The 24,598-nt window shown below is 44.0% G+C and overlaps 1 protein-coding gene, 1 non-coding gene and 1 pseudogene across 2 annotated transcripts; 1 reads left to right on the top strand and 2 right to left on the bottom strand.

Annotated features, from left to right (window-relative positions):
• Positions 1 to 4,266: 4,266 nt before the first annotated feature.
• LOC118964510 lies at positions 4,267 to 4,553 on the bottom strand. The gene has a single exon (XR_005051571.1).
• A 3,581-nt stretch (positions 4,554 to 8,134) lies between these two features.
• Positions 8,135 to 10,159, top strand: glrx5 (glutaredoxin 5 homolog (S. cerevisiae)). The gene is given in 2 exon segments (NM_001160697.1): positions 8,135 to 8,495; positions 9,052 to 10,159. Coding segments are annotated over 2 exon segments (474 nt in total). The 5' UTR covers positions 8,135 to 8,194; the 3' UTR covers positions 9,225 to 10,159.
• A 4,225-nt stretch (positions 10,160 to 14,384) lies between these two features.
• Positions 14,385 to 23,952, bottom strand: LOC110521080 (annotated as a pseudogene).
• Positions 23,953 to 24,598: the final 646 nt, after the last annotated feature.

Raw genomic sequence — 24,598 nt, 5'->3', positions numbered from 1 at the left:
TTAATAATGTTTACACATCCTACTGTCACGCCCTGACCGTAGAGATCTTTTTATTCTCTATGTTTGGTTGGTCAGGGTGTGACTCGGGTGGGAAACTCTATGTTCTCTGTTTCTATGTATTGGCTGGGTATGGTTCTCAATCAGGGACAGCTGTCTATCGTTGTCTCTGATTGGGAATCATACTTAGGCAGCCTTTTTTCCTTTTGTATTTGTGGGTAGTTGTCTTTGTTAGTGGCCTGTATAGCCCTAGTAAGCTTCACGCTCGTTTTGTTGTCGACATTCTTAGTAAAGTAAATGTACACTCACCACGCTGCACCTTGGTCCGGTCATTTTCAGGACGATGTGCGTGACAGAACTACCCACCACAAACGGACCAAGCGGCGTGGCCGGGAGGAGCAGGCAGAGTGGACATGGGAAGACATTCTGGAAAGAAAGGGATCCAGGACGTGGGAGGAGATCCTGGCTGGAAAGGATCGCCTGCCGTGGGAGCAGGTGGAAGCAGCGAGGAGGGCGGAAGCAGCTAGTCAAGGGGACCAGCGTTACATAGGGTCAAGGCTGGCAAGGAAGACCGGGAAGCCACTCCCCCAAAAAATGTGGGGCTCTACGCTTGAGACCTCCAGTGCGCCTCCACAGCCCAGTGTATCCGGTGCCTGCTCCACACACCAGGCTTCCAGTGCATCTCCCCAGTCTGGTGAGACCTGTTCCGGTTCCACGTACCAGGCCTCCAGTATGTCTCCCCAGCCTGTGGCAGCTCCACCCATACATCTCCTCAGTCCGGTGAGACCGGTGATGATCGATGGCCTGAAGCCTCCAGTGATGATCCATGGCACGAAGCCTCCAGTGATGATCCATGGCACGAAGCCTCCAGTGATGATCCATGGAAGGAAGCCTCCAGTGATGATTCATGGCACGGAGCCTCCAGTGATGATCCATGGCACGAAGCCTCCAGTGATGATACATGGCACAAAGCCTCCAGTAATGATCCATGGCCCGGAGCCTGCAGTGAGGATCCACGGCACGAAGCCTCCAGGGTTGATCCACAGTCCGGAGCCTCCAGCGACGGTCCCCAGTCCAGAGCCTCCAGTGACGGTCCCCAGTCCGGGGCCTCCGGCGAGGGTCCCCAGTCCGGGGCCTGCAACGAGGGTCCCCAATCCGGGGCTTGCAACAAGGGTCCCCAGTCCAGGGCCTACGGTGACGGTCCCCAGTCCGGGGCCTCCGGCGAGGGTTCCGAGTCCGGGGCCTGCAACGAGGGTCCCCAGTCCGGGGCCTGCAGAGAGGGTCCCCAGTCCAGGGCCTGCAGAGAGGGTCCCCAGTCCGGGGTCGGCGACAAGGGTCCCCAGTCCGGGGCCTGTAGAGAGGGTCCCCAGTCCGGGGTCTGTAGATAGGGTCCCCAGTCCGGGGTCTGCAGAGAGGGTCCCCAGTCCGGGGTCTGTAAAGAGGGTCCCCAGTCCGGGGTCTGCAGAGAGGGTCCCCAGTCCGGGGCCTGCAGAGAGGGTCCCCAGTCCGGGGCCTGTAGAGAGGGTCGCCAGTCCGGGGTCTGCAGAGAGGGTCCCCAGTCCGGGGTCTGCAGAGAGGGTCCCCAGTCCGGGGTCTGTAGAGAGGGTCCCTAGTCCGGGGCCTGTAGAGAGGGTCCCCAGTCCGGGGCCTGTAGAGAGGGTCCCCAGTCCGGGGCCTGCAGAGAGGGTCCCCAGTCCGGGGCCTGCAGAGAAGGTCCCCAGTCCGGGGCCTGCAGAGAGGGTCCCCAGTCCGGGGCCTGCAGAGAGGGTCCCCAGTCCGGGGCCTGTAGAGAGGGTCCCCAGTCCGGGGCCTGTAGAGAGGGTCCCCAGTCCGGGGTCAGAGACAAGGGTCCCCAGTCCGGGGCCTGTAGAGAGGGTCCCCAGTCCGGGGCCTGCAGAGAGGGTCCCCAGTCCGGGGTCTGCAGAGAGGGTCCCCAGTCCGGGGTCGGAGACAATGGTCCCTGCACCAGAGGCACCTCCTTTTTTCCTTTTGTATTTGTGGGTAGTTGTCTTTGTTAGTGGCCTGTATAGCCCTAGTCAGCTTCGCATTCGTTTTTGTGGTTTCTTGTTTTGATGGTGACATTTATAAGAAAGTAAAATGTACGCTCACAACGCTGCACCTTGGTCCGGTCATTTTCAAGACGACATTCATGACACCTACATTACTCATCTCATATGTATATACTGTATTCTATACCATCTACTGCATCTGGATTATGCTGCACGGCCATCACTCATCCATTTATTTATATGTACATATCCCTTTCCATTTGTGTTAAGGTATTCATTGTGAATTTGTTAGATTACTTGTTAGATATTACTGCACTGTCGGAACTAGAAGCACAAGCATTTTGCTACACTCGCATTACCATCTGGTAACCATGTGTATGTGACCAATAAAATGTGATTTGATTTTATTGGTAAAATGAATTTTTGTATTATTCTAATCCATTTTAAAAGGAAATTAATCAGATTACATTACTGAGTTTGGGTAATCCAAAAACTATGTTACGGATTACAATTTTGGACAGTTAACTAGTAACTGATTACATTTGAAAAGTAACCATCCCAACTCGTTACTCCCCAACTGTGATTACGATCCAGATAAATTTAGATTGCGCACTAGGAGATCTAGTGTGTTCAGGCAAGATTCTCTGGTTGACTCAACACCACCTTGTTTTTTTACTGATGTGGAACCAACTAACAAAAGTTATTTCTGTACAGTATGCATCCCACGTTGTCCTGTAGTGTGCCTGTTAGGAAGTAGGGCAGACAGTAGCCAACCTAGAACCACACAACGCATCATTGCACTGGCCTTCCTATCAGTCAAAACGAACAAAAGATCATTAACCGCAGTGCTTCAGCATGGACATTTAGTTAAAGGGAATGAATGGATTTATTGACTATGGAAAAAGCGACGTAGGCCCTCCAGGACTATGACAATGGTCTAGGGTCTATGGGAAATTATAACATATGTATATCCAAGAGCATAGCCTAATATATTAACGGTCTGTATTTGTGTGTGAACTGCACCACCCCAGGCTTGAGTCCTGCCAAGCCTGGCAGGGTGCTGGGTGTCCTGTATTTCCTGGTATTATGCTTCACTATGAGGGAAATGGGTTTCTGTGATGGGCAACATGCTTCAAAACCACTGTCATACTCAACACCCCATACTTGCTTAAACAACTCATAATTTTCCTTGCTGCACGCCTCAGTGATTCCTCCCACATCCCAGTCCCCAACCTCAACATCCCAGCAATGTGTCCCGAGTCAAAACCCACAGAGCCCAGCATCATCCTATTGTCATCCATCCTCTCCGGGTTGGCAGGAATTTTGTCATCATCTTCACTCTGGTTGTAACTCAAGCTGACCAGACAGGTGAGAGTGCACAGGGAGGCTGTGTTGGGGTCCAGAATCACAGGGCTGTGTTTAGCTATTCCCTACATCTTCTCTGATACACAGAAGGACAGATTGCCTAGGTGTTTGGCCAAGTCTATCAGCATCCTGAGTCCAACTTTGGGTCTGGTAGTCTGCACAGTTATTTTCACTGTGACCTTGTAGGTGTGCAGTAAAGAGATGCTTTCAGCTCCTCCTCTATGGTTGTGATTGTAACTGAAAGTGATGACATCTCTCTGTTCATCCTTTCAATCTTAATATACACTGTCGACTTATAGCAGGTCTGTTTCACTTCATCAAAGGCCATCATCTTCTTCTTTAGGGGCTCCAGTGAAGTTGACTGTCTCCTTACAATCATGTGCAGCTTCGTCAGTCAGGCAGAAGTTGTGAACTTTATGTAGGTTCAAGGTCTGATACCACACAGATGAGCTGTTTTCCCTCCACACAGAAAAGCATGAGTTTCTCCTCCCTGTGCAGACTGCAGAACACCCCAGACCCAGCAGTCTCTGAAGCTCTCCAACTCCTCTCCTGGAGAAAGGCGTCGCACAGGTTCTTTACGACCAGGTTACAGAGTGGATTGTATTTCTTAAATATTTTCCGACACACTGGTCATTCCCGAGGTCCCTTATGTCTCCATTTTTCCTGCAGACATGCTTTACACAAGCTGTGACTACAAAAGAGGATAACGGGATCCCTGAAGATGTCAACACACACACGACACCAGCCATGCTTTACAATACCTGTTCAGAGAGACACAGAAACAACAGGGTTTATAAAAAGGTATGACAGAGGTAATTAAATTCAAAAACAGAGCCAACCAACAGCTGTTGAGGGCCAAAGACTGAATCCTAGCTCTACAGGTATAGATACTAGAGAATGTGACAAATCAAGTGTTCGACAGGAAAACCTTCCCCTTCCAAACAATAGCTGGTTACCACACAAGGCTTTTTCTTCCTGCTTCAAGAAAGGTGAGGGTACATGATGGTCCGTCACCGCCGTGGAAAGCAGGGCTCTCTGAAGACAATCTGTCCAAGGAACATCGCACGTAGAACTCCTCAACCTCCAGAAGTCCCGCCTTAGCTTCCTTGTTTTGCTTTATGTAACCATGTTTCGCCACAAGCAATTGTCCTTGCAAGAGGCTGTATCACAAGGTTACAAATTATGAGCTATGACAGAGGACGACTGTGTATCACTTGGATGTTGCAGGACTCGACCAGCATGCCACAGCTAACTGTTAGCTAGCTACTCACACACAAACAATCTCAACTTCTTTCTAACCCCAAACCTTCTTATCAACTGTGTTGTTAAATATATAAAGCACGGTTTTCAGTGCAATACAATTAGTAGCACTACTCATAATATGTTACAAACCTGTGTTGTATAAATGATTGCACATTTTGACTGTCGGATGAACAACTTTTTTGTTTGTTTTTTACGCTAAAAGTGGGAAGCCACTGACGTCACAAAACCGGAAGCTAATGTTCACATGTTATGTTAAAATGTTTAAGAAAGACAAAATGTCTGACGTTTCTGTTTAATAATATATATATTTTTTTATCTAGGACTATTTATTATTATCAAAGTAAATATTTTGGTATGCTATTTCATCACCCACAATTGTGTAATTTACGTAATCGGTGTTAACTTGAAAGAATACCACACGTGCAGGAATTTATGCTGTCCAATCAACATTCAGATCTAGTTGCTTCCATTTTGTCACATGACATGGAGGTTGATATTTGTCTCAACTATAAATGTGTTGCTCTGCTCCCGAGCAGTGATGCAAACTTAGCTATTTTGTTGCTAGATTTAGCAACTTTTCAGAGTACCCTGGCAACTTTTTTTTCAAACAGCACCTTGCAACAAATTTAGCTACTTTAAAATATATATTTTCTGTGTCACACACTCAGTCACAACACACGTGCCTGGCTGCAAAACTGCATTGTGAGTGATGTCAGCAGCAGGCGCTCAGCTCGTGCACAGGCAGCAGCAGGCCAGCAGCAAATTGCAAATCATTGTTGGCTGACTGCAGCAGCAGTAGTATGCATTCGACGAGACAAACCCAATGAATATAGGTGGTCAAAAGTGTTTGATCTTGAACAGAACTTACAACATCAATCGACATGTCTCAATCAAAAATGTACAGACAGAAGTACAGAAAAGAGTGGGAGTCTTTACCTGAATTTAAAGGGTGGCTGAAGCCAGTAATTGGGGATGATTGTTGGGCATACTGTGCATTCTGCAAATCAGATATGCTTGCAAAAATGTATGACATCAAAAAACATTGTGCTACAGCAACGCATATAAATAAATCAAAACCGTACAACCCCACAACGCAGTCTACATTACCACAGTTGGTTACAAAAGTGGATAACTGCAAAAGAGCAGAAGCTACTATAGAAATGGCCATTGCGGAGCATTGTTCGCTGCTAGCATGCGACCATTTAGGTATGACTTGCAAAGCTGCCTTTTCAGATTCTGTGGCAGCAAACTTCCAAGTGCACAGAAATGATTAGGAGAGTACTGGCTCCTTAATCTCTCAAAAGGGTAACATCAGATGTGGGGGATGAGAAGTTCAGTCTCCTTTTGGATGAGTCCACTGATGTCAGTGTCTCGAAATACCTGGGTGTGGTGATTCAGTATTTCAGTGCTAAAAAAAGAACCGTTGTGTCCACATTTCTCAGCCTGGTTGAATTGGAGGGGGGTGATGCCAGATTAATAGCAAAGGCGGTAGTTGAGTTTCTTGAGAATTGTAACCTTAAAAAATAGAATCTTCAGGGTATTGGCACTGATAATGCGTCCGTGATGACTGGGGTGCACAACGGGGTGCACAAGATTTTAAAGGAAGAATGTGCATTGCCCAATTTGGTACTCATCCGCTGTGTGTGGCAGTCTTTACAATTGGCTGTCTGTGCAGCATCCAAAGAAACCATCCCTAGGAGTGTTGAGTACTTAATCAGGGAAACCTACAACTAGTTTTTGATTTCCCCAAGACGGCACGAGGCGTACAAAGCAGTGTATGCCACCATTAATTGTGGCCAGAAACCCCTGCAGATCACCAAAGTGTGTGCCACACGTTGGCTATCGATTGAGCCTGCGGTAAGTCGTATATTGAGCCAGTGGGAAGAACTGAAACTCCACTTTGAGGTGACCAAGGCCAGTGAGCATTGCTACATGACAGATGTGCTCCACGGCCATGTCCATGGACAAGTTGCAATGAAGTCATTTGAGAGAGAGCAAACAGATCTGGTCAAGCTTTTGGACAATCTGGGACACCTCTTAACATCAATTTGCAGCAGAGTAGTCAACCCTATGGCAAAAATTGATGTCCTGGAGGATGCCATTGATGGACATCTCAGTCCATTACCATACCTTCAGTACCTTTTCGAGAGCACAGTGTACCAACTCAGTCTTGCGCCAGAGGACAAAAAGGTCATTCGGAGACAGTGCATCAACTACATTGTTGCTTTAAGCAAGGAGCTGCAAGCAAGGCACCCAGACAACCTAGAAGCCTTGCGACACATGGCCTTGTTCAGTGTTAAGGAAACGCTAAAGCACAATAAAGGCACCACTGAAATTATTAAAGTAGCTGAGCTACTGGGATACCAGCCCCAAACAATTGATAAAATTGTTTCCCAATGGAGAAACGTCCATCTGTTTAGGTGGGACTCAACTGAAAATACAGTCGAGTTTTGGAGTGAAGTCAATAACTACACGGACTCTTCCAGGTCAAATCCATTTGAAGAACTGTGCAAAGCTGCACTTGCTGCCCTCTCCTTGCTACACTCAAATGCGGAGGTTGAAAGGCTAATAAATAGTTAATAAATAGAATGTCACTGCACACTCTCAACTCCATACTCCTGGTGTGATATGGACTGAATCTGGCTGGTGATACCTTTTACCAGCATAAACTACCAAGTGAAGTTCTGCAGCAGTTTGGCACCACAGCAGCATGCAGCTTTAAGGCCACTCCATCCTCTTCTGCTGGTTCCAGCTCCGTGACAATGCAGTTGGACAGTGAATATGAAGAGGATTTCCTTGCCAATCTATGATTCATGATGTTTACAGTACGTATGCAAGGAGTGGACTTTCTGGAACTGGCGGAGACACACAGCTGATGGTGGCAGTGTGCACTGCAGTGTGTGCGAGAACAGTGGCAATATCTGGAGGAAACCATTGAGCAGCTAGCCAGCCAAGCAGCACAACAACCTGGAGAGAGCTGGAGAGTGATGCCTAGCGCATACATCATTATTTTAGTTAAGTTGCTTGTTCAATAAGATAGCATATATACCTTGTTATTAGCCTGTACCTATAATTGTTGATCAGTTAGGTAGCATGTTAACTAACTACCAATACACTGCTTAAAACTATAATTGTTCAGAATGTGTAGGTTTACTAGTTAAAAATAAAATAAATAAAATGTAATAACATATTAATAATTCAATGTGTTGTGTTTAAAAATAAAAATGTGATCATAGAAAATGTGTTGTTTTATATTACTTTTACAAACAAAAAAATATATGATAATAAACAAACAAATCTAAACTAACAAATGTCAAATCATATTTTTCGCCGAGATGGCCAGTCAATTTGAGTAACGTTATTGTGTAATCTACGTAATGACGCTATTTTCGTTATTGCGTAATTGCGTCATCACCCAATGACATCACAACGTCATTTAGCAACTTTTAGCAACAAATCGACCTGCCTCTAGCAACTTTCCCTGAAAATTAGTTGGTAACACTGCTCCCGAGTGTGTGAAAGTGTCTCTGTCTGTTTATAACTTCCTTCAAACGAAGACAATGAACAACCTAATTCGGTCGACAGTTCGCTGTCTTCGGTTGAGTTCGTCGGTCTATCCACCGAAGCAAGTTGATGGACAACATGCATCGTTGGTGTCCTCGGCCCGGCTCATGTGTTCTGCGGCCTTACAGAAAGACCTTGGTGATATGGTGAAGAAGGACAAGGTGGTGGTGTTTATAAAAGGGACGCCTGCCCAGCCAATGTGTGGTTTCAGTAATGCCGTGGTTCAGATACTGAGGATGCATGGTGTGAATGAATATACTGCATATAACGTGTTGGATGACCAGGATCTCAGACAAGGTCAGTACAGCTCGCTACTTTTTACTTCAAAATACTAGCCTACATTTTATCCTGATCGTTTTTAACCTTGTAGTTAGTAACAATAGTTTCATTAAGATGACAGAAATTAACTATATGTGGCTGGCTGTATGTATGTATGGTACATCAACCTGTCCAAAAGTAGTTGTGCTCCTTTTCAAATCTAGCTAACTAGGTTCACAGTATTTTTTTTATCAGTGTTTTGCAGCAAGGACAAAGAGGGTGTGGTTAATTTCAAACATTATACTACTTATGTACTGACATTTATTAGGCTTGTTATAGCAATATGTTACTAGGTAGTCCCCTTAATGTTTTACTGTGGCTGTTGCTATACAATGGGACTAGTAGAGACAACATTGTGTAACAGTCTATGAACATAAGGAAATGCTAACTTGCAACACAAGTGCGTCAAAGGAATGTCAGTTGGGGAACTGTTATCTTACAGCATCATCATACTGCTGAAATTGGGCCATAATGGAAATGTTGTATGGATATTGTTAATAGTTACACATGTTAACTCTTTCTGTCTCTCTCACAGGAGTGAAGGACTTCTCCAACTGGCCCACGATCCCACAGATATTCTTAAATGGAGAGTTTGTGGGTGGCTGTGACATCTTCCTACAGATGCACCAGAATGGAGACTTGGTAGAGGAGCTCCAGAAGCTTGGGATCCGCTCTGCGCTGCTGGACGCTGAGAAAGAATCCAAGTAGACAAACCAGTCGGTCGGTTTCCAGTGTAGAGAAAGCTGGTGGTTGACTTAGCCCCATAACCCCCTAGGCACTTGTGTAGATCTTAGAAGATGTGTTATATGTACGTGAAAGCGCACCTTTTTCAGCCACATACTGAATGTTTTCAGAAGACACTGGCAAGGTGAAGCTACAAGCATGTTGTGCAGGTAGCTTAGTGGCTAAGAGCATTGTAACCCAAAAGGTTGCTTGTTTAAATTCCTGAGCCAACTAGGTGAAAAATCTGTCGATGTGCCCTTGAGCAAGACACCTAATTGCTCCTGAAAGTCGCTCTGGATAAGAGCGTCTGCTAAATGACTAAACTGTTCTGTACATAACCATCTATTTCAGATCTACAAAAGAGCCTGGGGGCTAAGGGTTGGTTTGGGCGTATGAAATGTTGCCCCTTCCACAAGTCCTATAAGAAGGTGTGTAATACAATAGAACCTGCAGAAGACCAAACTGCCCTCAGGTGCCTAGGATATGAGATATCAAACCAGCCAGGGGATCCCTTCAAAACGTACTGCCTGTATACGTTTACTGTTTGACTGCATTATTCCACAAACATGTTCTCGCTAAAGCATTTAGAGCCGCTCAAATGCAACAATCCACATCTTTCCTTTCTTCCGCAATATGATCACTGATCCAGTTTAATTATATAGCGAGAAGTAATGTGATGAAGCTTGCTTTTGTCAAGTCAATAGTCTCATGTGGAGGAAGGGAGAGTACACATTAAAACAATATTCAAACAGGACAGACTTCCTGACAATCAGTACATCAACATTTCCATCTGCTGCATACATACATTTATGTTATCTAATGCTCATGTAGTACACTGTATATTTAAGATATTGTACATTGAAATATTATTACATGTATTTTAGGTGCATGTAAACTCTCAATTAAATATTTTCCCACACAAATGGTCAGTGTTCTGGAAATTCTAGATTGTGAGTATGTTGCACTCTTTCCTCAGTGTGAGGAAAGTCTTTTGTAGTTGACTTGTGTGCATGTGCAGCAGTCTAATGCCCTTGTAACTATTGATGCTAATTTTGTTGGAGCTATTTGTTGCTTTAGAGGTCATTGTGCCCTGCCTGGAAAATGATCTAGACTTACTTGGCCTATTTTCTCCACCTGCTCTCTCAGGAGGGTTTTCTCATTTGGGCAAAAGTCCATCTTTTCGCTGTGAACTGAAAACGTTAAGTGATTGAGTGTGTCAATTTGTTGGTAGGCAAAAAGTGTCTTCCTCGATAGCCACATTTCATTGAGAATACTTGTATCCTACCGTGGAAGAGTTTTGACACTTCCTCTTTGAATCAGCTTTTGTTTTGTCAGAGGAGTCATTTTTATTTCAAATTTACTTAACCAGATAGGCTAGTTGAGAAGTTCTAATTTAAGACTGCGACCTGACCAAGATAAAGCAAAGCAGTGCGACACAAACAACAGTTACACATGGAATAAACAAAACATACAGTCACACATGGAATAAACAAAACATACAGTCAATAACACAAGGTAAGATAAGGGAGGTAAGGAAATAAATAGGCAATTTAGCAATTAAACACTGGAGTGATGTGCAGAAGCTGAATGTGCAAGTAGAGCTACTGGGGTGCAAAGGACCAAAAAAATAACAGTATGGGGATGAGGTAGTTAGATGGGCTATGTGCAGTGATCTGACAGCTGGTGCTTAAAGCTAGTGAGGGAGATATGAGTCCAGCTTCAGTGATTTTTGCAATTCGGCTTTGGGGGTGACCAGTGAAATATACCTGCTGGAGCGTGTGCTATGTATATGTATATGTATATGTCGTGTGGTGGGTGCTGCTATGGTGACCAGTGATCTAAGGCGGGGCTTTACCTAGCAAATACTTATATATGATCTGGAGCCAGTGGGTTTGGTGACGAATATGAAGCGAGGGCCAGCCAACGAGAGCATACAGGTCGCAGTGATGGGTAGTATATAGGGCTTTGGTGACAAAACGGATGGCACTGTGATAGACTGCATTCAATTTGCTGAGTAGACTGTTGGAGGCTATTTTGTAAATAACATCGCCAAAGTCAAGGATCGGTTGGATAGTCAGTTTTACGAGGGTGTGTTTGGCAGCATGAGTGAAGGAAGCTTTGTTGCGAAATAGGAAGCCAATTATAGATTTAATTTTGGATTGGAGATGCTTAATGTGAGTCTGGAAGGATAGTTTACAGTCTAATCAGACACCTAGGTGTTTGTAAATGTCCACATATTCTAAGTCAGAACCGTCCAGAGTAGTGATGCTAGATGGGCGGGCAGGTGCTGGTAGCGATCAGTTGAAGAGCATGCATTTAGTTTTACTTGCATTTTAGAGCAGTTGGAGGCCACAGAAGGAGAGTTGTATAGCATTTGAAGCTTGTCTGGAGGTTAGTTAACACAGTATCCAAAGAAGGGCCAGAAGTATACAGAATTGTATTGCGTAGAGGTGGATCAGAGAATCACCAGCAGCAAGAGCAACATCATTGATGTATACAGAGAAAAGAGTCAGTCCGAGAATTGAACCCTGTGGCACCCCCATAGAGACTGCCAGAGGTCCGGACAACAGGCCCTCCGATTTGACACACTGAACTCTGTCTGTGAAGTAGTTGGTGAACCAGGCGAGGCAGTCATTTAAGAAACCAAGGATGTTGAGTCTCCTGAAAATAATGTGGTGATTGACAGAGTCGAAAGCCTTGGCCAGGTCGATGAATACAGCTGCACAGTATTGTCTCTTTTCAATGGAGGTTATGATATCGTTTAGGACCTTGAGCGTTGCTGAGGTGCACCCATGACCAGCTCGGAAACCAGTTTGCTTAGCGGAGAAGGAACGGTGGGATTCGAAATGGTCGGTGATCTGTTTGATAACTTGGCTTTCGAAGACGTTAGAAAGGCAGGGTAGGATAGATATAGGTCTGTAGCAGTTTGGGTCTAGTGTGTCTCCCCCTTTGAAGAGGGTGATGACCGTGGCAGCTTTCCAATCTTTGGGGATCTCAGATTATATGAAAGAGAGGATGAACAGGCTAGTAATAGGGGTTGCAATAATTTCAGCTGATCATTTTAGTAAGAGTGTCCAGATTGTCTAGTCCTGCTGATTTGTAGGGGTCCAGATTTTGCAGCTCTTTCAGAACATCAGCTATCTGGATTTGGGTGAAGGAGAAATGGGGAGGCTTGGGCAAGTTGCTGTAGAGGGTGCAGGGCTGTTGACCGGGGTAGGGGTAGCCAGGTGGAAAGCATGGCCAGCTGTAGGAAAATGCTTATTGAAATTCTCAATTATCGTGGATTTATTGGTGGCGACAGTGTTTCCTTGCCTCAGTGCAGTGGGCAGCTGCGAGGAGGTGCTCTTATTCTCCATGGACTTTAGTGTCCCAGAACATTTGGGAGTTTGTGCTGCAGGATGCACATTTCTGTTTGAAAAAGCTAGCCTTTGCTTACTGCCTGTGTGTATTGGTTCCTAACTTCCCTGAAAAGTTGCATATCGCGGGGCTGTTTGATTCTAATGCAGAATGCCACAGGATGTTTTTGTGCTGGTCAAGGGCAATCAAGTCTGGCGTGAACCACAGGCTATATCTGTTCCTGGTTCAAAATTTTACTGAAGGAATGTGGCGTTGGTCAGCTTTAAGTCCCTTGGCTTGCACATCACTGACAATCTGAAATGGTCCATTCACACAGACAGTGGTGAAGAAACAACTCCCCTTCAACCTCAGGATGAAGAATTTCAAATGGGCCCTTAAGACCCTCACAAATTACAGATGCACCATAGAGAGCTTCTTGTCAGGCTGTATCACCGCTTGGTACGGCAATTTCACCGTCCGCACCCGCAGGGCACTCCAGAGGGTGGTGCGGTCGCATCACCGGGGGCACACTGCCTACCCTCCAGGACCTGGGGTCACAGTAAGGCCAAGGATCTGTCGCCCGAGCCACAGCCTGTTCACCCTGCTACCATCTAGAACATGGAGACGGTACAGGGGCATCCAAGCTGGTGTGTATGACCAATAAAATGTGATTATAGAGCGTTTAAGCTATAACAATTGTTGTGAAATTAAGATTGAATTGTTACTGTAAATTGTGGAAATAATGCATAATGTAGAAGATTAAGATGTCCTGAAGTATTTGTAACACCTTGGCATTGAAGTGATGTATTTTGACTAAATGGAGCCTAGTCTCTAGCAATGTACTATGGGAGCATGACCAAGCTGGTTTTCATGGCCTCCAAGTGGCAGTATTCAGGAACTGCAATGATCAATAATAATGGATTCTCCCCAAATGACTTCTGTAAAGCATTGTCACTTACTCCTTGGTGGAATAAACAATCGCTTTCTCACCTTTTGTTGATTTTCCCTGAGAGGCTTGAACAGGCTGGTGGGAGGAGCTATAGGACAGGGTCATTATAATGGCTGGAATGTAATCATTGGACTTGTACCAAACGCATGGAAACATTTGACTCTGTTGCATTAGATTCCAGTCAAGACAATGAGCCTGTTATACAACTACCAGCCTCCTCTGGACTAGAATGAACAGTGTACATTTTCTACTGCAGTATTACTTTAGTGCCTTATTGCAAAAAGGATGCATGTTTTGGAATATTTTTTATTCTGTACAGGTTTCCTTTTCACTCCGTTTAGGTTAGTATTGTGGAGTAACTACAAGGTTGTTGATCTATCCTCAGTTCTCCTATCAAAGCCATTAACCTGTTTTAAATCACCATTAGTTTCATGGTGAAATTCCTGAGCGTTTTGCTTCCTCTCTGTCAACTGAGTTAGGAAGGACGCCTGTATGTCTGAAGTGACCAAAGTGTATGTGATAACTTCACCATGCTCAAAGGGATATTCAATGTCTGCTTTTTAAATTTGTTTTACCCATTTACTAAAAGGTACCCTTCTTTACAAAGCATTGGAAAACCTCCCTGGTCTTTGTCGTTGAATATATGCTTGAAATTCACTGCTGGACTGAGGGGGTACAGAGATGGGTTATTTTAAACACCATTATTGCACACAGAGTTAGTCCATGCAACTTATTATCTGACTTGTTCAGCAAATGTTTACTCCTGAAGTTATTTATGCTTGCCAAAACAAATGGGTTGAATACTAATTAGCTCAAGACATTTCAGCTTTTCAATTTTTATACATTTGTTATGGCAAGCCTAAAACATAATTCCACTTTGGCATTACAGGGTATTGTGTGTAGATCAGTGACACAATCTAAATGTAATCTATTTGAAATTCAGGCTGCAACAACAAAATGTGGAACATGTCAGGGGGTGTGAAAACCTTCTGAAGGAACTGTACATGTATAATAGCAGTGCCTTCCTTATAAAAGTTCCAGGTGTGTATTGAGTACCTGGACCTCCGTGAGCAGCTTGGAGACCTGGTGGAAGTTGAGGCGAGTATCGATGGGACAGTACACACACTTCATGGCCAGTGGCTGGTACGGGGCTACCGCATCCAGGTAGGATGCATCCAGGAAGTCTGGTTCTGTGGGAGTAAGATAGAACCATTTAAAAAAAACATTCATAGTTCAGTAGACCACATATTTGGAACCATGGGATCTAACCTTCTGTTTTATATCGTCTAATGGTATACGAACAATGGAACAAAGTTTTAATGACAGGTCAAGTCTCTTGTGACAGACCAGCTAGCGCAGGATTTGGTTTTGGGTTCTGAGATTAGGGACAGGCTACCATGGTTGGTAAACTTGCCATGTTCTGGTACAGTTGTGCTCACCAGTGAAGACGATAGTGTTGAGGCTGGATTTGTCCCACAGTTCCATAAAGTGCACCACGTCCCCGAAGAGACGGGTGCCTGTTGAACACCACACACGGCTGCCGGACCTCACTACTGAAGTCGCCATGGGTACTAGGGTAGTGCTTCAACTTGTTGGTCTGGATCAACAGAGAGATACATAGACAGAAAGACAGACAAGTGTCTGAGATAGGCCAACATACAACTATAGCTAAATTATCAAATGAACAGTGTCCAAAAATCTGATAGATTGAGTAAATTAAAGATAAAACTGTTAAATATAGTGCAATGTAATTTCAATTGGCACCAACTCGCTTTTAAACAAATCAATTTAAAGACCAACAGCCTTACCTCAGAGTGAGGGAAAGGAGGTTCTGGAAGGTAAACCTTAGACTGCTTATAAAGCCTTCCAGAAGATAAGAAAAAGGGGAAAAGACTGGGTGTCACATCTCCACAGGCAGGTCTGCTACCAACAGTAAGTTTTAATTTAACCCATTTATGCACAGAGCCCACTGTAAATATTGGTACACCGAAGTCTTCTTTTGGCTCTATACTCCAAAAGTTTGAATTTGAAACGATGACTATGAGGTTAAAATGCAGCCTGTGAGCTTTCATTTGAGGGTATTTTTATACATATCAGGTGAGTCGTGTAGACATTACAGCACTTTATGTACATAGTCCACCCATTTCAGGGGACCAAAAGTTTTGGGACAAATTAACATATGTCTGTTGAAGTAGTAAAACATATTTGTTCCCCGTTTCTAATGGTAAATAAATGTGTCATTAAGGAGTCTCTTATTGTAAATAAGAATAGAATATGGAGCATATGCTGCAGATGTGCATGTAGATTGTGTGTGTGAGAGTATGCAGTGATAAGTAAATTGTCCGGAAAGGAAACGTCAACTATCAAATCAAATTTTATATATGTCACATACACATGGTTAGCAGATGTCTCGTCATTGTTGGTAATCAAGCCTACCACTGTAGTGTCGTCTGCAAACTTGATGATTGAGTTGGAGGCGTGCGTGGCCATGCAGTCATGGGTGAACAGGGAGTACAGGAGAGGGCTGAGAACGCACCCTTGTGGGGACGGGTGGAGATGTTGTTTCCCACCCTCACCACCTGGGGGCGGCCCGTCAGGAAGTCCAGGACCCAGTTGCACAGGGTGGGGTCGAGACCCAAGGTCTCGAGCTTAGTAACACGTTTCGAGGGTACTATGGTGTTAAATGCTGAGCTATAGTCGATGAACAGCATTCTTACATAGATATTCCTCTTGTCCAGATGGGTTAGGGCAGTGTGGAGTGTGATTGCGATTGCGTCATCTGTGGACCTATTGGGGCGGTAAGCAAATTGGAGTGGGTCTAGGGTGACAGGTAGGGTGGAGGTGATATGGTCCTTGACTAGTCTCTCAAAGCACTTCATGATGACGGAAGTGAGTGCTACGGGGCGATAGTCATTTAGCTCAGTTACCTTTGCTTTCTTGGGAACAGGAACAATGGTGGCCCTCTTGAAGCATGTGGGAACAGCAGAGTGGGATAAGGATCGATTGAATATGTCCGTAAACACTCCAGCCAGCTGGTCTGCGCATGCTCTGAGGACATGGCTGGGGATGCCGTCTGGGCCTGCAGCCTTGCGAGGGTTAACAAGTTTAAATGTTTTACTCACATTGGCTGCAGTGAAGGAGAACCTGCAGGTTTTGGTAGCGGGCCGTGTCGGTGGCACTGTATTGTCCTCAAAGCGAGCAAAGAAGTTTAGTTTGTCTGGGAACAAGACATTGTGGTCCGCATTTGGTTATATCCCCTCCAAAAATGCTAACCTTCCCAGTTATTGTAATGGTGAGTGGTTAGCATATCATTACCAGCTTGATGTAGACATTAAATTACATAAAATGATATGGGACCAAATACTAAACTTTTTACTACTTTAATACACATAAATGAATTTGTCCCAATCATTTTGGCCCCATAAATTGAGAGGGGGGAGGCCGATGTACAAAAACTGCTGATATTTCTAAACGGTTCAAATTAAAGTAGACAGTCTGCACTTTAACGTCATAGTCATTATTTGATTTGAACTTTTGGAGTACAAAATAAAAAAATACTGTCTCAATAATTATGGAGGACACTGTAGGTTAGTCTCATTAACACTGTAGGTTAGTCTCATTAACACTGTAGGTTAGTCTCATTAACACTGTAGGTTAGTCTCATTAACACTGTAGGTTAGTCTTATTAACAATGTAGGTTAGTCTCATTAACACTGTAGGTTAGTCTCATTAACACTGTAGGTTAGTCTCATTAACACTGTAGGTTAGTCTCATTAACACTGTAGGTTAGTCTCATTAACACTGTAGGTTAGTCTTATTAACACTGTAGGTTAGTCTCATTAACACTGTAGGTTAGTCTCATTAACACTGTAGGTTAGTCTCATTAACACTGTAGGTTAGTCTCATTAACACTGTAGGTTAGTCTTATTAACAATGTAGGTTAGTCTCATTAACACTGTAGGTTAGTCTCATTAACACTGTAGGTTAGTCTCGTTAACACTGTAGGTTAGTCTCATTAACACTGTAGGTTAGTCTCATTAACACTGTAGGTTAGTCTCATTAACACTGTAGGTTAGTCTCATTAACACTGTAGGTTAGTCTCATTAACACTGTAGGTTAGTCTCATTAACACTGTAGGTTAGTCTCATTAACACTGAAGGTTAGTCTCATTAACACTGTAGGTTAGTCTCATTAACACTGTAGGTTAGTCTCATTAACACTGTAGGTTAGTCTCATTAACACTGTAGGTTAGTCTCATTAACACTGTAGGTTAGTCTCATTAACACTGTAGGTTAGTCTCATTAACACTGTAGGTTAGTCTCATTAACACTGTAGGTTAGTCTCATTAACACTGTAGGTTAGTCTCATTAACACTGTAGGTTAGTCTCATTAACACTGAAGGTTAGTCTCATTAACACTGCAGGTTAGTCTCATTAACACTGTAGGTTAGTCTCAACACTGTAGGTTAGTCTCATTAACACTGTAGGTTAGTCTCATTAACACTGCAGGTTAGTCTCATTAACACTGTAGGTTAGTCTCAACACTGTAGGTTAGTCTCATTAACACTGTAGGTTAGTCTCATTAACACTGTAGGTTAGTCTCATTAACACTGTAGGTTAGTCTCATTAACACTGTAGGTTAGTCTCATTAACACTGTAGGTTAGTCTCATTAACCCCGTTTTCACACAGTTTTTATGAGTAGTCATTCCATATATATAAAAAATCACGACAGCTGTGATGGAAACGGTACAATTCGGTACAATTTTATAAAAGCCGACAGATAATTTGTTCATTTGAAATGGTGGGATCTTTTTTTGTCAGTATAACGTATGCATCCTGTATGCATCCTGCATCCTGTATGCATCCTGTAGCTCTAACTCCAAAAAGTTCTGGAACACTGAAGTCCATGGAGAACAAGAGCACCTCCTCCCAGCTGCCCACTGCACTGAGGCTAGGTAACACGGTCACCACCGATAAATCCATGATTATCGAAAACTTCAACAAGCATTTCTCAACGGCTGGCCATGCCTTCCTCCTGGCTACTCCAACCTCGGCCAACAGCTCCGCCCCCCCCGCAGCTACTCGCCCAAGCCTCTCCAGGTTCTCCTTTACCCAAATCCAGATAGCAGATGTTCTGAAAGAGCTGCAAAACCTGGACCCGTACAAATCAGCTGGGCTTGACAATCTGGACCCTCTATTTCTGAAACTATCCGCCGCCATTGTCGCAACCCCTATTACCAGCCTGTTCAACCTCTCTTTCATATCGTCTGAGATCCCCAAGGATTGGAAAGCTGCCGCAGTCCTCCCCCTCTTCAAAGGGGGAGACACCCTGGACCCAAACTGTTACAGACCTATATCCATCCTGCCCTGCCTATCTAAGGTCTTCGAAAGCCAAGTCAACAAACAGGTCACGGACCATCTCGAATCCCACCGTACCTTCTCCGCTGTGCAATCTGGTTTCCGAGCAGGTCACGGGTGCACCTCAGCCACGCTCAAGGTACTAAACGATATCATAACCGCCATCGATAAAAGACAGTACTGTGCAGCCGTCTTCATCGACCTTGCCAAGGCTTTCGACTCTGTCAATCACCATATTCTTATCGGCAGACTCAGTAGCCTCGGTTTTTCTGATGACTGCCTTGCCTGGTTCACCAACTACTTTGCAGACAGAGTTCAGTGTGTCAAATCGGAGGGCATGCTGTCCGGTCCCACTGGCTGTCTATGGGGGTGCCACAGGGTTCAATTCTCGGGACGACTTTTCTCTGTATATATCAATGATGTTGCTCTTGCTGCGGGCGATTCCCTGATCCACCTCTACGCAGACGACACCATTCTGTATACTTCCGGCCCGTCCTTGGACACTGTGCTATCTAACCTCCAAACGAGCTTCAATGCCATACAACACTCCTTCCGTGGCCTCCAACTGCTCTTAAACGCTAGTAAAACCAAATGCATGCTTTTAAACCGTTCGCTGCCTGCATCCGCACGCCCGACTAGCATCACCACCCTGGATGGTTCCGACCTAGAATATGTGGACATCTATAAGTACCTAGGTGTCTGGCTAGACTGTAAACTCTCCTTCCAGACTCATATCAAACATCTCCAATCTAAAATCAAATCTAGAGTCGGCTTTCTATTCCGCAACAAAGCCTCCTTCACTCACGCCGCCAAACTTACCCTAGTAAAACTGACTATCCTACCGATCCTCGACTTCGGCGATGTCATCTACAAAATAGCTTCCAATACTCTACTCAGCAAACTGGGTGCAGTTTATCACAGTGCCATCCGTTTTGTTACTAAAGCACCTTATACCACCCACCACTGCGACCTGTATGCTCTAGTCGGCTGGCCCTCGCTACATATTCGTCGCCAGACCCACTGGCTCCAGGTCATCTACAAGTCCATGCTAGGTAAAGCTCCGCCTTTTCTCAGTTCACTGCTCACGATGGCAACACCCACCCGTAGCACGCGCTCCAGCAGGTGTATCTCACTGATCATCCCTAAAGCCAACACCTCATTTGGCCGCCTTTCGTTCCAGTTCTCTGCTGCCTGTGACTGGAACGAATTGCAAAAATCGCTGAAGTTGGAGACTTATCTCCCTCACGAACTTCAAACATCTGCTATCTGAGCAGCTAAACGATTGCTGCAGCTGTACATAGTCTATCGGTAAATAGCCCACCCAATTTTACCTACCTCAACCCCATACTGTTTATATTTATTTACTTTTCGGCTCTTTGGCACACCAATATCTCTACCTGTACATGACCATCTGATCATTTATCACTCCAGTGTTAATCTGCAAAATTGTAATTATTCGCCTACCTCCTCATGCCTTTTGCACACAATGTATATAGACTCTTTTTTTTCTCTACTGTGTTATTGACTTGTTAATTGTTTACTCCGTGTGTAACTCTGTGTTGTCTGTTCACACTGCTATGCTTTATCTTGGCCAGGTCGCAGTTGCAAATGAGAACTTGTTCTCAACTAGCCTACCTGGTTAAATAAAGGTGAAATAAAACATAAAATAAAATATGAGAAATGGCGGTGGAAATTATTATATCAAATATTGATTTATTGAACTATCATATCGACGTAAACTTGGGAGTCAGGCGATGATGTGGTTGTGGTCCTCCCACTAGGACTCGGGAAACCATGCAGTTTATTAAGATACAGATTAAATAAGTTATGATTAACTTCACAGGGTGGTGAAGTGTACGGTGATCTTGATGCTCCTTTCCAATAAATATTGAGGGTCTGATTCTTGTGACATGATGATCGATGCTTGACTGCTGTTTCACAAATAAAAATATTCTGTCTCTTCTCCATAATAATGTCATCATGTAGACTAGCCTACCTGCACTGTATCTGCCAGCTGTTGGCTAGAGAACACATATCAAGACCAGAGTAAGGCACATTTGCTATTTAATGCAACAGTTTGTGACAAAAACTATTGGTAGTTTACTTTTATTCAGTACACGAAAACTTCAGCTAAAAAGTACATTTTGTGTGCACTATGTCATCACGCACTGATTTTTATCTGGCAACAAGTCTGTTTGGTGGAAACGCTACTGGTGGGGAAATTAGCATTTTTTCTTTATGTGGATTTTTTTATATTCGCATGAAAATCTGTCACCAAGTGGATCGAAACCAAGCTAGTGAGATTTAAAAAATCTATTTTACAAGAGACCTGTGAGATAGTAGTAGTCAAATCTACAGATGGCTCAAAAATCACAGGTCATAGAAATAGAATCGTAGAATAATTTTAATTCTATGGCTCTGGAACTCACCACTGCGAAAATCTGTGAGAACTCTAGAGAGCTGTTGGCCACAGGCGAGATAAAGTAGAAGGGGGTGGAGCTCAGGTTGGCGTTCTCTATGAACTGGTAAAGACACTCAAAGAGATCATAGATCAGCCCTGAGAAATAGCAAGGCACCAGCACGTTGCCCCCTGCACGGATCGTCATGGCTACAAGTACAACAGACTGTTTGGTCAGACACAACGCCATATGTCAACCTGTAATTAGTTTAATGTGTACCTATCTAAAGATATTCAATTTCATTACATTTCAAACCTGTTTCTAAACGTTTTTAGTCTCCACCACTTCTATCTTACATATGAATTCAATTTTGAATGCACTGTGTTTATGGGTACTATGCAAGATTCCAAAGATTAGGTAATTGTACTGTTGATGGCGCTATGAACATATAGCCAATGACTATAGGAGTTGGCGAGACAGCACAGACAGACTTGGGACCAGGACACAACATACCTAGGTTACTGCAGAAGTCCCCTAGCATGCCATCTGGGTTGGCGGTTGGCATCTGTGTGAGGCCAGTCAGAATAAGAACATCATAGCGCTCTGATCCATGGGCTGTGGATGTTTGGTGAGGAGGGAGGAGCCAGAGACATAGGAAACCTTCTCATAATGTGATTGGATGATCCAGTTAGAGCAACCCAATGAGTAGCCAGAGCTCAGTGGTGTGACCTGCACGGCACCAAACAGCTCCTGGAGAGAGAAATGATAGAAGACACACGTTAGCTTTAGTTATTAGGTGAATTAATGCATATGTGTGTTTGAATTATAGTGCACAAGACAGACTTCTTACTACTTTCTGCGAGTAGCCCACGAGTTGCACCTTGCTGAGAGCAGAGTTGACATCCTGAATACTGTAGCATCTCTTCCAAGTCGACACTTCTACAGCATCCTTCAGCGGGCTGGGAAGCAGCCTAAAAATAAATTGTCTCAATGTTTTTTTTCTCATGAAAATAGTGTGCTCTCAGTTTGTGAATTACAAGTATAACATCAGCTGACAAATCCTAAACTAATTTGTGCAGGGCATTGGTCTGGCAGGTCACCTTTTGATTTCCTTATTCTTCCAGCAGGTGGCAGACTGGGCCTTGGGAACTCTCTCCATGAAGTTCACCAGCTCCTCCATCAGAAGATTAAGGGCAGATAGGTAGAATCAGCCGGATGCTATCCAGAACAGTTTTTAGGCTTATTCAATCCCTTCTAAGATCCCCTTGTAATTTTTTCTGGAATGTTGACATTCTAATGGTTTTAGAATGTGAATTGCTAGAATCACATTATTGAATCATTACATTTTCCTGCAATGATACTAATCAAAGTGATTCTAGAATGTGTTTTTAAAATGTCAATTGCATTTTTCTGGAATGTTGCCAATTCTGGTGATTCTAGAATGTCGCAGATGATTCTAGTCACATCAAGTCACCCTCTCTACCTGCCGATCTGCAGCATTGGCTCTGTGGCATACACGGTCCCAGTGAAGCCTGTGTGCTCCGTGATGTAAGGCAGGGCCATCATGCAGTGGTAGTTGGAGATCAGGATGACGTCTATGGTGGACAGGTCCAGCAGCTCTTTCTGAGTGAGGAGGATGGAGGAGGATGGACAAGGATGCGAAAAGCAAGACCAATATATCACCACATTATCAGACGATGTTACCCATAGTGGCTTCTAGTGACCTCATACCTTCTCAAGGTTAATCATGCTGTCTTTAAACACCCATCCTGGGAGCTTGGAAAGCCTTGGGCTGGAAAATATACAGGGTACCCTCCTCATCATGGCATGGCACTTGTTGGGGCCAATATGTCTATTCACAGTAAATGTCTTTGCAACGTTAACCTAAGGAAGAAATACAGTATAAAGGAGGAACAACCCCGATGAATACTGCTGTGTGGCCGATGTACAGCTGCCTTCTTGTTAACATCACTTCTGTCTCACCTGTGTACCAGAGGCAGTGGTAGAAACTGTAGCACAGATGTGGTGTCCAGTCCACAGTCCAACATGATTGTGGTGGATTTTAATTTTAGGACATTGCAAGGCAGTGTGGGGTGACCTGACAGACAGTACTGAATGGAAGAGATGCTACACATGTCATCTCTCAACAGGCATGAAAACAAGTTAGCTAAAACAACAATAGCAACTTGCATAGCAAATGCAACAGAATAAAACGCTGCGATACTGTCTTGTCAATGATTGGTTGCTGACTTGTCAGTGTTCAAAAACTTGCAAATGTATGATAGCTAGCTAGCGTGGCAGCCATGGCTAACAACAAACGATTAAAAAACTACTGTAACGTTAGTTGGCTAGCCTAGCCAAGTAACGTTTACCATATCAACTACATTACTTAGCATACCAAAAAATAGCGTATCAGTTATGGGGTAAATTCTCGCCTCTCCGTGTTAAATCAACTCACCAATTTCATATTTATCTCAAGTTCATCTTCAGCATGTCAGCATTGTGGACACAAACGCCGAGTTTACCACGGAGTTTCTAAACTCAGAGGCACAACATCGCGAGACTTCTGGGACAACTTGCAAAACAAGCTAAGCAGATCAGACCGGGGTTTGGGGTTTTAGAAGTCAACGAGAGAAGTGAACAATTCTTACTTGGTTGTTAAGTTTCTCGAAATCTATAGGTACAATCTAGATTCTAACCAAGTTATTAAGTAGATCAACATGTTATTACTCCAATCTCGTGAAAAAGACAAACTGACATGTTTTAATTTTAGTAAAAAACAACTTTATTTCGAAGGAGTCCCTTTGATTTGAAGGTCTGTACATGCAAAGTTCGGCGTGAGACGACCGTTAGACTCAAATGTTTCTGAATATCTTCTTACTGTACTGTCTTTAGTCTTACTTCTGGACTACCCACATGTAGTGAGTGATAGAGGCCTCTAGTGGCCAAAAGGCTGTTATAAACTGGGTGGTTAGAGCCCTGAATGCTGATTGACTGACAGCCGTGGTATATCAGACCGTATACCATGGGTATGACAAAACAATGCTTTTTACTGCTCTAATTACTTGGTAACTGGTTTATAATAGCAATAAGGCACCTCTGGGGTTTGTGATATATTGCCAATATACCACATCTAAGGGCTGTATCCAGGCACTCCGCATGGTGTTGTACGTACGAACAGCCCTTAGCCGTGGTATATTGGCTATAGACCACACCCCCTCGTGCCTCATTGCTTAATTTTACCATGTTCAGCACAATTGAGGGCTTCCACCATTTAAAGTAGTCAAAGTAGTCAACTGGGTGGGGATTAGCCTCAA

Source organism: Oncorhynchus mykiss, chromosome 4 (genome assembly GCF_013265735.2).
Source record: "Oncorhynchus mykiss isolate Arlee chromosome 4, USDA_OmykA_1.1, whole genome shotgun sequence".
Lineage (NCBI taxonomy): Eukaryota > Metazoa > Chordata > Actinopteri > Salmoniformes > Salmonidae > Oncorhynchus > Oncorhynchus mykiss.
This window is presented reverse-complemented; position numbering and strand designations above follow the sequence as displayed.